The sequence below is a fragment of the Saccopteryx leptura genome, chromosome 1, assembly GCF_036850995.1.
Source record: "Saccopteryx leptura isolate mSacLep1 chromosome 1, mSacLep1_pri_phased_curated, whole genome shotgun sequence".
In the NCBI taxonomy this organism is placed as follows: Eukaryota; Metazoa; Chordata; class Mammalia; order Chiroptera; family Emballonuridae; genus Saccopteryx; species Saccopteryx leptura.
The window spans coordinates 251,562,477-251,575,655 of record NC_089503.1 but is presented as its reverse complement, the minus strand read 5'-3'; the positions used below and the strand labels follow the sequence as shown (position 1 = coordinate 251,575,655).

At 50.6% G+C, this 13,179-nt stretch overlaps 1 protein-coding gene across 5 annotated transcripts in view; it reads left to right on the top strand.

The window, feature by feature from the left end:
- Window positions 1–687: 687 nt before the first annotated feature.
- Window positions 688–13,179, top strand: part of CARM1 (coactivator associated arginine methyltransferase 1) — a 45,947-nt gene continuing 33,455 nt past the window's right edge. For 2 of the 5 annotated variants that reach the window (XM_066346079.1, XM_066346059.1), the window contains exon 1: window positions 974–1,532. In XM_066346079.1, coding sequence (XP_066202176.1) covers window positions 1,313–1,532 — 220 coding nt within the window. In that variant the 5' untranslated portion in view covers window positions 974–1,312. Of the gene's footprint in view, window positions 840–973; window positions 1,533–13,179 lie in introns of those variants that run through there. The other 3 variants (XM_066346095.1, XM_066346087.1, XM_066346070.1) reach the window with 2 other exon arrangements.

Here is a 13,179-nt window from a genome sequence, read left to right as displayed (position 1 = left end):
AAGTCCTGGCCTTAGTGGGTACGGGTGGTGTAATGATGGGGAAGAGGTCAGAGGAAATTGGGGAGAATAAATAAATAGTAAATGAGGGGGTCCAAGGAAGGGTGGGAGCTGGGGAAGATGGGAAGTGGCCGCAAGCCACTCTGGGTTCCCCAAAGGGCTCTGGAGCAGGGAATAGAGGTCTTGGAGGGAAGATGGGTGTGTGTGTGTGTCAAGGTGCAGTTGGTCAGGCTCTGCTTCAATCACTAGCCAGCCATCATTGGGGGAAGGTCGAGTAACTAGGGGTAAGGGAGGGGTCTAGGGAAAGGTCCAAGATTTTTTTTGTAGAGGAGACAGTAAAGGTCTGAGGATGGAGGAGGGGGGCACTGTGGGACGAGAATGGAGGTGATGAGGCAAACTGCGGAAGGGGGCCTTCCTACGGGGTTCAGGTAGGGAATAGAGGTCGAGTCCCACCTAGAACTGCTTTTCCAGCAGGATGGGCTGAGGGGTGGGGCCACAGTCTGCGGGTTTCCCCCAGGGGCCATCCGTGAGGCCCAGTGGGAGGGAGCAGCGCCGGTAATAGGAGCGGGGCCCGGTCGCACTGGCCTCCGCCCCTCCGCATGTCGCCTCACAAAGCCCGGCAGGGCCGGAGGGCGGAGTCCTGTCTCAGGGGCGTGTCCGAGCCGTCGACCGTCAGACCCGCCCCCACCGTCTCCAAGACTGGGAAGCTGCCTCACAAAGCGCGGCGGCTTGAGCGACGCGGGACTGGGGACGTGTCTGCAGGCAAAGTACCGCCTCCTGACCCTCCCCTGCCAGGCCCTCGTAGGGCCTCCGCACACGCACTGCCTCACAGAATGTAGCCAGTACAGCCGCGCCGGGGGGGTGGGGGGGGCGGGGGCGGGACTCAGGCTTAGGGGCGTGTCCTCTGAGCAGAACACCGCCTCCTGACGCACGCTTCTCCCCGCGGTTCCTGGGCTACCGACTCACCTCACAAAGCCGCGACCATTCGCGCGAGGCGGGGTTGGGTTGGGTTGGGAGAGGCGGGACTGGGCTAAGGGCGGGGCCAGGGCGGAGCCTATCCTTTCTGTGTGTCCGTCCTCGCCGTGCTCCCTCCCCGCACCCAGGGCCGCCGGCAGGGGGCGCTGCGCTACAGGGCCGGGCCGTGGGCTGTGGAAGCGAGGCGGCTCGTGGCCCGCAGGCGGCGCTGCCTGGCTCGGCCTCGGCCTGCGCGGCGGCGGCGGCGGCGGCGGCGGCGGGGCGGCGGGGCGGCGGTAGCAGCGGCGGCCTGGGCCCGGGCGCGTCGGCAGCGGTGGTGGGGCCTGGAGCCGGATCTAAGATGGCAGCGGCGGCGGCGGCGGCGGGGCCCGGCGCGGGCGTTGTTGGGCCGACGGTCCCGGGCGTCGCGGGGCCCTGCGCGGCCGTGTCGGTGTTCTCTGGCGCCCGCCTCCTCACCATCGGCGACGCCAACGGCGAGATCCAGCGGCACGCGGAGCAGCAGGCGCTGCGCCTCGAGGTGCGCGCCGGACCGGACGCGGCAGGCATCGCGCTCTACAGCCGTAAGTGCGGGGTCCCGGGTCCGCGCCGGCTGCCCGGCAGCGCGCTGGGACTGCGCACGAGGCGGGCCGGGCGGGGGGCCCGGGGCGGGAGAGACGCGGTGGTGGTGGGTGAGGGGCTTGGCGTCCCGAGGGTTTGGGGCCCCCAGTCATGGGGGCTGGTGTTGGGTGCTTGGGGCCGAGCCGAGAGAGTCGGCTGTGGGGGGTCCTGAGTGAGGGGTGTGGAGGAACGGTATCAAGGGGCAGAGGCAGAAAAGAGGGCGTGCGTGGCGGTCAGAGGTGAGGTTCCCTGTGTAAGGAGGGAAGCGGGAAATGGGGGAGTGAGGGCCCTGAGATTGGGAGGGGGCGGGCAGGAAATGGGACAAGAATGGAAGATGAATTCGAAGTACGCCGGAGGTGTGGGGGCTGATTGGGAGGGAAGGGGACCTGGGGTGTGGGAGAGGTGGGGAGTCTCGCGGTCGGGTGTGGCCGCCCTGGCGCGGGTGGAGGTGTGTGGGCAGCCTCTGACCATCTCAGGGGACCCTCTGGACTGCTAAGGACTGTTAGAAAGTGGTGCCCAGTCTGGGGCGGCTTGGAGGACCAGTTTCACCTATCTGGAGGGCTTGTTGTTGGGACCCCTGAGTGGAAAACTTGTAGATCAGAGCAGAGGGAGGCCCACGTGAGGGTGGTGCAAGCCCCTTGTTGTGCTCCTGGTGATAAAGTGGATGTGTAGGGCCTCTTCTTGATGCTGGGCTCGGAGGGGGTAACAGCTTCCTCCTGGGCCATGGTCCTCTGATCTTCCTTTTAGGGGATGTGAGAACCAGGTGCGTTTTCAGACGCTAGTTTCAAAACTGACATTTCAGTGGGGAAAAAAATCACAAATGTGTTTGCCAAGGACCTCTAATCTTTGTAGTTCACCCTTTTTCTTGTTATTCTTTCTTAATCTGTTTTCTCCCATTTTTGGTTTCTCCTTCAAATTTTGCTATTCTGTTTCATTCAGCTTGGTCTCTCAAGGTTTCTTGCACTGAGAATGATCTGGGGAACCACTCAGGAGTCTCTTGCTGGCTTTGGTCTGTGTTAATTTCTTGCGACTTTGGGTACAGGGTGTGAAGAGCAGTTGGTTACACAGGGTTCTCCCTATGCCTTGACTAAGAAAACCCAAACAAAAGGAACTGTGCCTATTTCCCAAGTGTCCCACCTCTCTTTGCTGGGGCAGATCTAGGTCTTGGACCAAATGAGAAGGGAGAAGGGTGTCCCAGCCAGGCATCAGCGCTCAAGACAGACACTTAAGATTCATCTTTTTTTTTTTTTAACAGAGACAGAGAGTGAGTCAGAGAGAGGAATAGGACAGGGACAGACAGACAGGAACGGGGAGAAATGAGAAGCATCAATCATTAGTTTTTCATTGCGTGTTGCAACACCTTAGTTGTTCATTGATGCCTTCTCAAATGTGCCTTGACTGCGGGCCTTCAGCAGACCAAGTAACCCCTTGCTTGAACCAGCGATCTTGGGTTCAAGCTGGTGGGCTTTTGCTCAAACCAGTTGAGCCCATGCTCAAGCTGGCGACCTCGGGGTCTCGAACCTGGGTCCTCTGCATCCCAGTCCGATGCTCTATCCACTGCGCCACGGCCTGGTCAGGAAAGATTCATCTTAAGCTCAGTAGGATCTTTGGCCCCTTGAGTGTGGCTCTTCCACAAAATACCATGTGCGGGGGCAAAGGCAAGCTTAGGAGTATCCTAATTAAGTTAATAACAATGTATCTACCTATATAGTTTAAGTTTAAAAATTTTGGCTCTCAAAAGAAAGTTCAGTCTTTGTACTGTTGATATTTGGCTTTATTGACTAATGAGTTTGCCGACCACTGCCCCAGATTATAAACAAGGCCATTCATTAATGAACAGAGTTAAGTAGGGTAGTTTCTCAAACTAGGGTCCCAAAGCTGACCCACAAAGGAGTTCCAGAGTGTTGGTTTTTCTTTTGTAAAAATCTTCTTTTGATTTTGAAACAGTTTGAGGTTTATAGGATTATTAGGAAGATAGTACAGAGTTCCCATATACTCAGTTTCCTTGTTAGCATCTTTGTCCAGCAGAGCTTTTTGTGTTTTAGTTGATATCTTAAATTGCTATTAGCTACGAAAATAACACCTCTTTTCAAGGTAATTCATAATTGAAGTATCATTTGTAAAGAGGAGAGAGTTCGTGTTTTTCTTATTTAGATTTTATTGATTGATTTTTTTTTTTTTTTAAGAGAGGAAAGAGAGAGAGAGAAAGTGGGGAAGAGAGGGAAGCATCAACTCAGTAGGTAGTTCTCATATGTTCCTTGACTCGGCAAGCCTAGGGTTTCAAACCAGTGACCTCAGCATTCTCAGCATTACCCACTGTGCCACCACATGTCAGTCAGTACATGTTTTATTTATTTATTTATTTATTTATTTACAGAGACAGAGAGTAAGTCAGAGAGAGGGATAGACCGGGACAGACAGACAGGAACAGAGAGAGATGAGAAGCATCAATCATTAGTTTTTCATTGCGCATTGCAACACCTTAGTTGTTCATTGATTGCTTTCTCATATGTGCCTTGACCGCGGGCCTTCAGCAGACCAAGTAACCCCTTGGTGGAGCCAGCGACCTTGGGTTCAAGCTGGTGGGCTTTTCCTCAAAGGAGATGAGCCCGCACTCAAGCTGGCGACCTCGGGGTCTCGAACCTGGGTCCTCTGCATCCCAGTCCAACGCTCTATCCATTGCGCCACCGCCTGGTCAGGCTCAGTCCATGTTTTTAAAACTGAGATTCTTAGTCTGGGATGATACAGTCTCATGAATCTAAAAGAGTCCCCCCCCCCCTTTACATTCATGTAACATTGGTGTGCAGTTGAGAGCAAGGGTTCTAAGGTCAGCTGAACCTGCTTGTATTAGCTTCCCAGGGCTGCCATAACAAACTTGGTGACTTAAAACAACAGGAATGTATTCTCATACAGTTCCTGGCCTAAAGTCGGAAACCAAAGTGTTGGCAGGGCCACATTCCCTGCAGAGGTTCCCTTCCTTGCCTCAGCCTTCACACAGCCTCTCCCCCCCCCCCCCCCCCCCCCCCCGTCTCTGTGTCTTTATCTATCTATAAGGACACTCATCATTGGATTTAGGGTGGGCCATAAATTTACAGCCCACCCTAAATCCAGGATGATATTATTTCAAGATCCTTAATTACATCTGCAAAGACTTTTTTTCCAAATAAGGTCATCTTTATAGGTTCTGGGGGTTAGGGTTTGGGTGTGTGTGTGTGTGTGTGTGTGTGTGTATGTGTGTGTGTGTGTATTTAATCTACCATGTGAGCTAAACTGGTGCCCTGCCAGTAGCTGTGTGTCTTTGTGCCTCAGTTTCCTCATTGGTAGAATGGGGGTGATGATAGGACTGTGTGGCACAGCACATTTCCTAAATGAATGAACATTTCTTTGGAGGTAGCACTTGCTCCTGTAGCTGGCTGGTAATGGCCTCAAAGTTGGCTAGATTGCTGCTCAGAGTGAGGCAGCACTGGTTCCTAAGCAGGCTTGGAGAGTGTGGGTGCTCAGGGATGGATTGCTATGAAGGGCATTGGGGAGCGCAGTCCCAGGGTTGGGGTGTGGGTTGCATGCTGCTCCTGGATCTGAGAGCAGTACTGCTGGGTGTGGGGTGCTGGCTAAAACATCAGAGATGGTCTAGCCACTGAGGGGATCCACAAGCATGTGGCAGCTGGGTGGGTGGTAGTGGTTGGGACTTGGGGGTGAACCAGGCTGCTGGGAGCTTTAGGTCTTCTTTTGGGATAAATTTCTTTCCCTGAACTCAGCACATTCCTATCTGGATCCTTCTGGGACCTGAATGCTTTGGCCAGATGAGAAAGCATCAGGAGCCCAGTTTTGCTCACCTATTTCTCATGAAGTGGGATCCTATGAGCCACTTCTGCTTCTGGGTCACTCCCAGGATTTGAATTGGTTTGAGTGGAGACAGGGGGGTTGGCCAGGACACCTGTATGAATTTCCCAGTGCCTTACTTGTGGGAGTTGGGCCAGAGGCATCCTTGGAGGCTGGCGAGGGTTCTGAACATGGAGTCTGACTGGTGTGCTCTTACACTAGCCATTTCACCTCCATGAGCCTGTTTCCTTACCTGTACCAACACTCAGCTGCATACAGCTGAGGTTTTCTCATCCATATGGGGAATATTGCCATGTGAAGCCCAGGAATGTAGGTGAAGTGGACCATGGGGCTGTGGAGCAGGGTGTCTGGCAGTAAATAGTAAATATTTCTATAGATATTATTGACTGTGATATTATTGCGGTAGAGTAGTGAAAGAGTAGCTTTACTAGAAGGGATCCTCTTGTGCTGTAGGGCTGCCCAGCTGTCTCATACTTTTTGCAGATGGGAGAGGAGCCCCTGGGCTGCATCCTCTTCCTGAAGTGGCAGGTCTGGGAGTTGGGTGTGGGTAGCAGGACGTATAGCCCTGTTTCTTGATGTCTATACCTTCTATGTGGGAACAATGAGAGCTGCATAAGGCCCTGTCCCAGTCACCCTTCCTTTTTGCCACTTGAAGTAACTCCCCATCTCGCCACTTGAAATTACCCTGGCCTGTGTCCATGGCACTGGCTAAATGGCAGCTCCCAAAACCAGGCCATTTTCTCTGGCCAGAGGGGTAGCCTTCCTGGGCTTGAGGAAGCTTTGGCACATCCTTGGAGTTCTTAGATGCAGGTTGTCTTCCCCTCGGAAGGAGGCAGATCTTTGGGGAAGCCCATTGTGGGGTGGCTGGGGCAGAGAGCAGAACAGACTCTCATTTCCTCATCCCCATGGCAGCCTTTCTGGAGATGACTGTGTCACCTTTCTTTCTTGGTGAGCACAAGGCACTTTAGCTGGCTGGCTGGATTCTCCTTGCCCCTTTGGCTAGGAAGAGATATATAGCAGGCCTGGCTCATACAGGGACTAAATTTCAGTTTGTGGGGGGCATGCCAAGGTGTGGAAACCCCGGAGAAAAACCCTCTGTGCAAACAGGTGAAGAATCACCTACTGCCACAGATTCAGAAACCCTTGTGACTTATTTCAGTCATATTCCTGGTACACACACACACACACACACACACACACCCTTGTGACTTATTTCAGTCATCCTCCTGGTACACACACACACACACACACACACACACACACACACACACCGACAGCTGGGGGAGGGGGAGAGGGCACAGAAGAGTTTGTCATAGGTGCCTAACCTTTAGAATATTCAGTGTCATGCTGGGCGACAGTCAAGAAAGTAACACTGGAAGGGCATTCACATTTCACTAGTGCCCGGAAATTGCTATTGGCTACCATTCCTTACTGAGCATTTACTGTGTACCAAACGCTGCATAAAACTGTGTTGACGGACTTAAATGCTTGACCTTGGGGGCAGCTGGGGGAAGAATAATGGTACAAAATAGTGCACGTGGACAAATGGGCCAGGTTGGGCCTGCGGCCTATTTTTCTACGATCAGGGAGAGTTGTACATTTTTGAAGGGTTGACTTTTTTTTAAATAAAGCAACCCAGAGAAGAATATTAAACCAAGACCATTGTGTCTTGCAAAAAAACTAAAATATTTATTTGTAGGCTCTTGACAGAAAAAGCTTGTCGACCTCAGGGATAAATGAATGAAGCAGGCAGGAGGAAGGAACACTGGGAACTTGGCCTGAGCAAGGGATGCCCCAGCTTTAAAAGACACGGAAAAGCCTTTCATTCTATATGCCTGTTTGTTTTGATTATGAAGTGTCCTGATTTCCCAGGCTAGACAGAGTATACTTTCTGGACTGTGTGGGGCAATTGGCCTGACAGGTATGGCCCTTGCCATGTGTTACCAGTGGTCTTGAAGACAGTCTTGCAATTTCAAGGATACCATTTCCATTGTATTGGTGGAAAACAGGCAAGGCTTAACCAAGTGATATGGCTGGCAAGCAGTAGAGCTCTGGCTTTGGAATTCAGGGCTATTGGACTCACTGTCTTAATACAGAGTGGTTCAGTGAAAAAAAGGTGATCAGGATTCATTTTGTCTGCATAACACAGACCCAAAGTAGAAGTGACTTAAACAAGATGGCATTTTATTTCTCATGCTCTTTGTGCTAAAATCTGGAGATTGGCAGACCAAGGCTGGTGTGGAGTCTCTACTTGAGGAACTCCTTGAACTCGGGTCCTTCCTGGAGTGAGGTCTTGTCATTGCAATCAACACTATGACTGGAATCCAGCCATTACACCCTGGTTTCCAGGCAGCAGGATAAAGAAGGCACAAAGGATGCCAGGGGCTGATCCCAGGTGTCTGTTAACGGTGGTTCCCAGAAATTGGCTGAGGGGGTTTCTGCTTTTGTCTCATTGGCTAGAATGTAGTCATATAGCCACCACTAGCTGCAAGGGAGGCTGGGAAATGCAGTTTTTAGTCCAAATGACCATGCACTTACCTAATTTCATGGTTTCTCTTTCTGTAGGGGAAAGGAGAACAGACACAGAGATGGTCGCCTTGGCCACAGTGGGTAGGATGTGGTTATAGCTAGAGTGTTGGGAAGGACATGGAGAGGTGCTGAAGTGGATGGGGTATGGGGACAGCAGCCTGGTGTGGAGCAAAGGGGTCCTTCTGAGGAATGGAGGAACTAAAGGGGAGGTAATGAAGTTGGGCCCAAGTCATGTTTTAGAAGGAATATAGCCTTTTCCTGTATGTAGTCAAGAGCTGCCCACCATTTTTCACAGGGGAATAACATGTTAAAATTGTATTTCTGAAGATTACTTTGCTAACAGAGGATGGTGTAGATGGGAGCAGGGAGAGAGAGGCCTGTGGAAGCTTCCAGACAAGAGAATGCAACAGAAATGTAACTGAACAGTTTCACCTTAGCCTAACCTCAGAAGCTATCAGAGGTCCAGAAGTTATGATAAGAAACAAAAGGTGAATTCTGCCCAGGGCATTGGGGACAACATGGTAGAGGTCATGACCCTTGGGCAGGGGTTGTGAGTGATCTGTCCACAGGGTTTGTTTGGCTACGGGATTAAAATAAAAGTAGATGTCGCCCTGGCTGGATAGCTTCGTTGGTTAGAGCATTGTCCCATAGTGCAGAGGTTGTGGGTTCGATCCCTAGTCAGGACATGTACAGAAACAGATTTGTGTTCCTGTCTTTCTCTCTTTCTTCTCCCTTCTCCTTCCTCTCTTTCTAAAATTAACTAAAAGTAAATAAAATAGACAATTTTTTTTTAATTGGGTGACTTCACATCAAAATTTGACTTTGTACTTCTGAAAAATCAGAAAACCCAGCAATAGCATTGTTTACAATAGCCAAGATCTGGAAATAGCCCAAGTGTCCATCAGTGGACAAGTGGATTAAAAGGCTGTGGTACATATACACAATGGAATACTACACGGCCATGAAAAAGAAAGAAATCTTACCTTTTACAATGGCATGTATGGACCTGGAGATAATTATGCTAAGTGAAATAAGCCAGGCAGAGAAAGACAAATAACATACGATCTCACTTATATGTGGAATCTAATGAATGAGGTGAATTGAGGAACAGAATAGAGGCAGAGGCAGGGTCACAGGGACTAGAGGGACAGCTGTCAGAGGGAAGTGGGATGAGGAGATGGGATCAGAGAAGGTTGAAGGGATTAGTGAAATTATATATACATAACACATAGATACAGATAACAGCGCAGCAAATCCCAGAGGGAAGGGGGATGAGGAGATGGGATCAGAGAAGGTGAAGGGATTAGTGAAATTATATATACATAACACAGAGATACAGATAACGGGACAGCAAGTCCCAGAAGGAGTTAGGGGGAGGTGGTAATGGGGGATAAGGGGATGGGGGGAGGGAGTTATATTGAGTGGGACACTTGAATCCATGTTAACACAATTAAAATTAATAAAAACTTTTAAAAAAATGAAAGAAAGCCCAGCAGTCCTAGGCCTACATGCCCTGAGACCAAGTAGTTAGCAATGCCACCTTCAGAAGTGGCATGCCACCCCTGTTGGCCAGAGTCCGCCCTGCCCGCTGCCACTCCAACACAGGCCTCACGCCAGTAGCCATCTATTCTTTCACTTGCAGTGGTTTGCTTCTTAAAATAGAGAAGCATTTGTCTGAACCCAGGTCTCCATTGGGTGTGGGAAAACATCTTTTCCCCCTAGCTTGTGCCTTCCTATGGTCCCCAGGCCCTCTCTCTCTCTTTTTTTTTTATTTTTATTTTATAATTTTTATTTATTTATTTATTCACTTTAGAGGGGGGTGAGAGAGAGAAAGAGAGAGAGAGAGAAGGAGGAGGAGCAGGAAGCATCAACTCCCATATGTGCCTTGACCAGGCAAGCCAGGGTTTTGAACCGGCAACCTCAGTGTTTCCAGGTTGACGCCTTATCCACTGCGCCACCACAGGTCAGGCATCCCAGGCCCTCTCTCTAGGTGGCTGAGTTTGATCCCTATACAAGTGAGGACTGTCACACCCAGTCCTAGCCTGGCCTGGCTTCCAGTCCCAGGCCCCTCCCACTGTCCAGTCCCAGGCCCCTCCCACTGCCTTGCTCTTCCTCAGCACCACCTGCAAACTGTTCAGGCCCGCAGCCCCTCTCTGGCAATTTGGAAACCCAGAACTTCTGAAAACCTAACCTGACAATTCATTTGACAGCAAAATCTAACCAGACCTGAACTCGTGACACCTGGGCTCTTTATTATTTCTATGTATCCAGTTTAATGTGTCTAATCATGTTTCCCTGTGAAACATGCTTCGTTACAGGTGAACCCATTCTCTGCTTGGGACAATCTACGTTATCTGTATGGTTTTGCCTTCTTAAAACGGAAAAGTTTGTGCAGGTGTACCTCATTTTATTGCACTTTACCTTATGGTGCTTCACAGGTGTTGTGTTTTTTGCTAATTGAAGGCAGCAAAAACATTATGACTTGATTTATTGTGATACTGTTATTATTATGGTGTTCTAGAACCCAATCTGGAATATCTCCAAAGTTTGCCAGTATTCTGAAACACACTGGGCCTACATGTTTCAGTCAAGAGGCTGACGGCCTGGCACCATACCCCCTGTTGGGGTTGTTGGGGTCTGTATATAAGATCACAGGAGGAAAGTGGATAGGTCATGCATATCACCTGGCAAGCAGGCAAGCAGTCATGCATTACACATATGATCTGGACATAGTAGGTGTTCAGGACTTTGTAATAGGAGGAGGAGGAGTATGGCATGAACTCATGATAATTCTCAGGTGCCAGGCTTCAGACCAGGTCAAATTTAACAGAGTGGGGGAGGCTTAGGAATCCTTGGTACAGGTGTGTTTCCTTTCCCGGGGAGCCTGCTCTGTGTCTGGGATCTACCTACTACCCAGGGAAGTGGTGGGTTAAGTTTGCCAGGACATCTGTCGAGATGCTCATCCCAGAAAGGTTGGGATGGAAGGCTAGCTAGACCTGGTGGAGAATGGAGGCTGCTGAGAGCTAGGGCTCTTAACCTGAAGTCTGTGGACATCTCCTGGCGGGGGGTGGGGTGGGGGGACGGGACTCCATGGTTCCCTGAAACTGAGTGCAGTTTTACATAAGGGTAGAAGAATGAGAGTCAGTGGCTATTACCCCTGACGAGCCTCCTTGATTGTAGAAAAGGTGTGACACTGGCACCTCTCTGAAGGGGAACACACATAAAACGCTTAACTCGCCTGACCAGGCGGCAGCGCAGTGGATAGAGCGTCGGATTGGGATGCAGAGGACCCAGGTTTGAGACCCCGAGGTCGCCAGCTTGAGCGCGGGCTCATCTGGTTTGAGAAAAAGCCCACCAGCTTGAGCGTGGGCTCATCTGGTTTGGGCAAAAAGCCCACCAGCTTGAACCCAAGATCGCTGGCTCCAGCAAGGGGTTACTTGGTCTGCTGAAGGCCCGTGGTCAAGGCACATATGAGAAAGCAATCAATGAACAACTAAGGTGTTGCAATGCGCAATGAAAAACTAATGATTGATGCTTCTCATCTCTCTCCGTTCCTGTCTGTCTATCCCTCTCTCTGACTCACTCTCTGTCTCTGTAAAAAAAAAACACAAAAAAACAAAAACAAACAACAAAACTAGTCTTCCTGAGAAAAGAAAAATATTTTAAAACGCTTAACTCCATGTGCATCTGGTATACCATGGTCATGGTGTTACTACTGGTTCTCTGTGTGTTTGGTGGTAGTTACCATTCATCTAACTTTAAACAATAAAGTTTTACTGAACATCTGCTGTGTGCCAGTCACTGCTTTAGGAGGTGGGGTTACAGTAACACTTATGATAAACACTTGGTCCCACATTTTTGTGTCTGGGGATGTTGTGTGACAGGCTGTAAGACAGCAATCACTTGGAATCATGCTAGTGCCCCTAGTGGTCTGTGCCTGGGAGAAAATAACAGGAGCTGAGGCTCGGGGATGCTGGAGAAGTGCTGGTTAAAGGAGTGGGGCATTTGGCCAAAGATGGGGGTGCTGTGGGGACCTGCTTAGGATGAGTCATTAAAGCCGCCAGGAGAACAGGTGGCGACTGGGGCCCAATTCTGACCCTCTGTCTCACCATCTGCATGCTCTCTCTGTACCTCAGTTTCCCCTGCAGTAAAAAGGGTTTCTTGATGGTATCCACCTCGAAGCGTTGTGAATTATGAGTTAACAGAATTAAAAGTGCTTAAAATAGTGCCTGATTTGTGACAGGTGGGAAGACCCCAGGAGTGAACCTGTGGGCCCTGCATGGCCAAGAGCAGCCACAGCATGGTTGGAGTACTACCTGCGAGGGGAGGAGTGGGCCCCAGTCAAGGGGCTTGGCATTGACTCCAAGAGTGTTCGGGAGGGAAATGACCCCTGTGGCTATGTCTGGGTTAGCTCAGTTCTTTTCCCTGTCATTTCTTAGTAGGGTGATCCCAGGTGACCCTCAGTCTCTGAATCTCAGCTTCCTTGTTGGTGGGGAGGCCTCACTGAGGGGCTGAGCTGGTGGCAGGTGGCCTTGGTGAAGGTGGATATCTGTCCCTGGACGATAGGCACAGCTCTGCTGCACAAGTCAGACATAATCCCCACCCCCGGCACACTCCTAGTCTTGGGGAGCAGAGAGAAGGCAGAGGAAGAATTCCATTTCCCACTGTAGGGGATGTGGCCAGGGGCCCAGTGTAAAGAGAATAGCAGTTGAGGAGCTATGTGTGAGGGCAGGAGGCCCTGGGCCAGAGAGAGAATTGAGGTGGGGAGGAGGGAATTCAGGGACTAGGAAACTGTAGCTCTGCTGGGGTATCAGCCTGCTCCCAGGGCAGATGGGGTCTGCAGTGTCACTGGGTCAGTCCTGCTGCTCTCCTGGACCCCTGTCTCCCCCTGCTTTACATTTCCTGGCTGGAACATTCTCCCTTTCCCCTCCTGGACTGCAGGAGCCCTCTCTAGGTCTGAAGCTGCTGGAGGTTGTGATTAGCATAGGCTGGGGAACCTAACCTTGATGTGACCTTGTGACCCTGGCTAAGTGACCCTAGTCCTCATTGCAGTTTCTTCCTGAAAAACAGGGTGATTTCAAGGGTTAGTGTTAACCCAGCACAGAGAAGATGAGTAACACAGTATACTGTATGTCATATATATATATATATATATATATATATATATATCCTCAGCCTGCTGTGTGGCCTGGAAGAGAAGATGTGTTACAGGTGTGGGGGTGACCATTAAACCCTGAGACA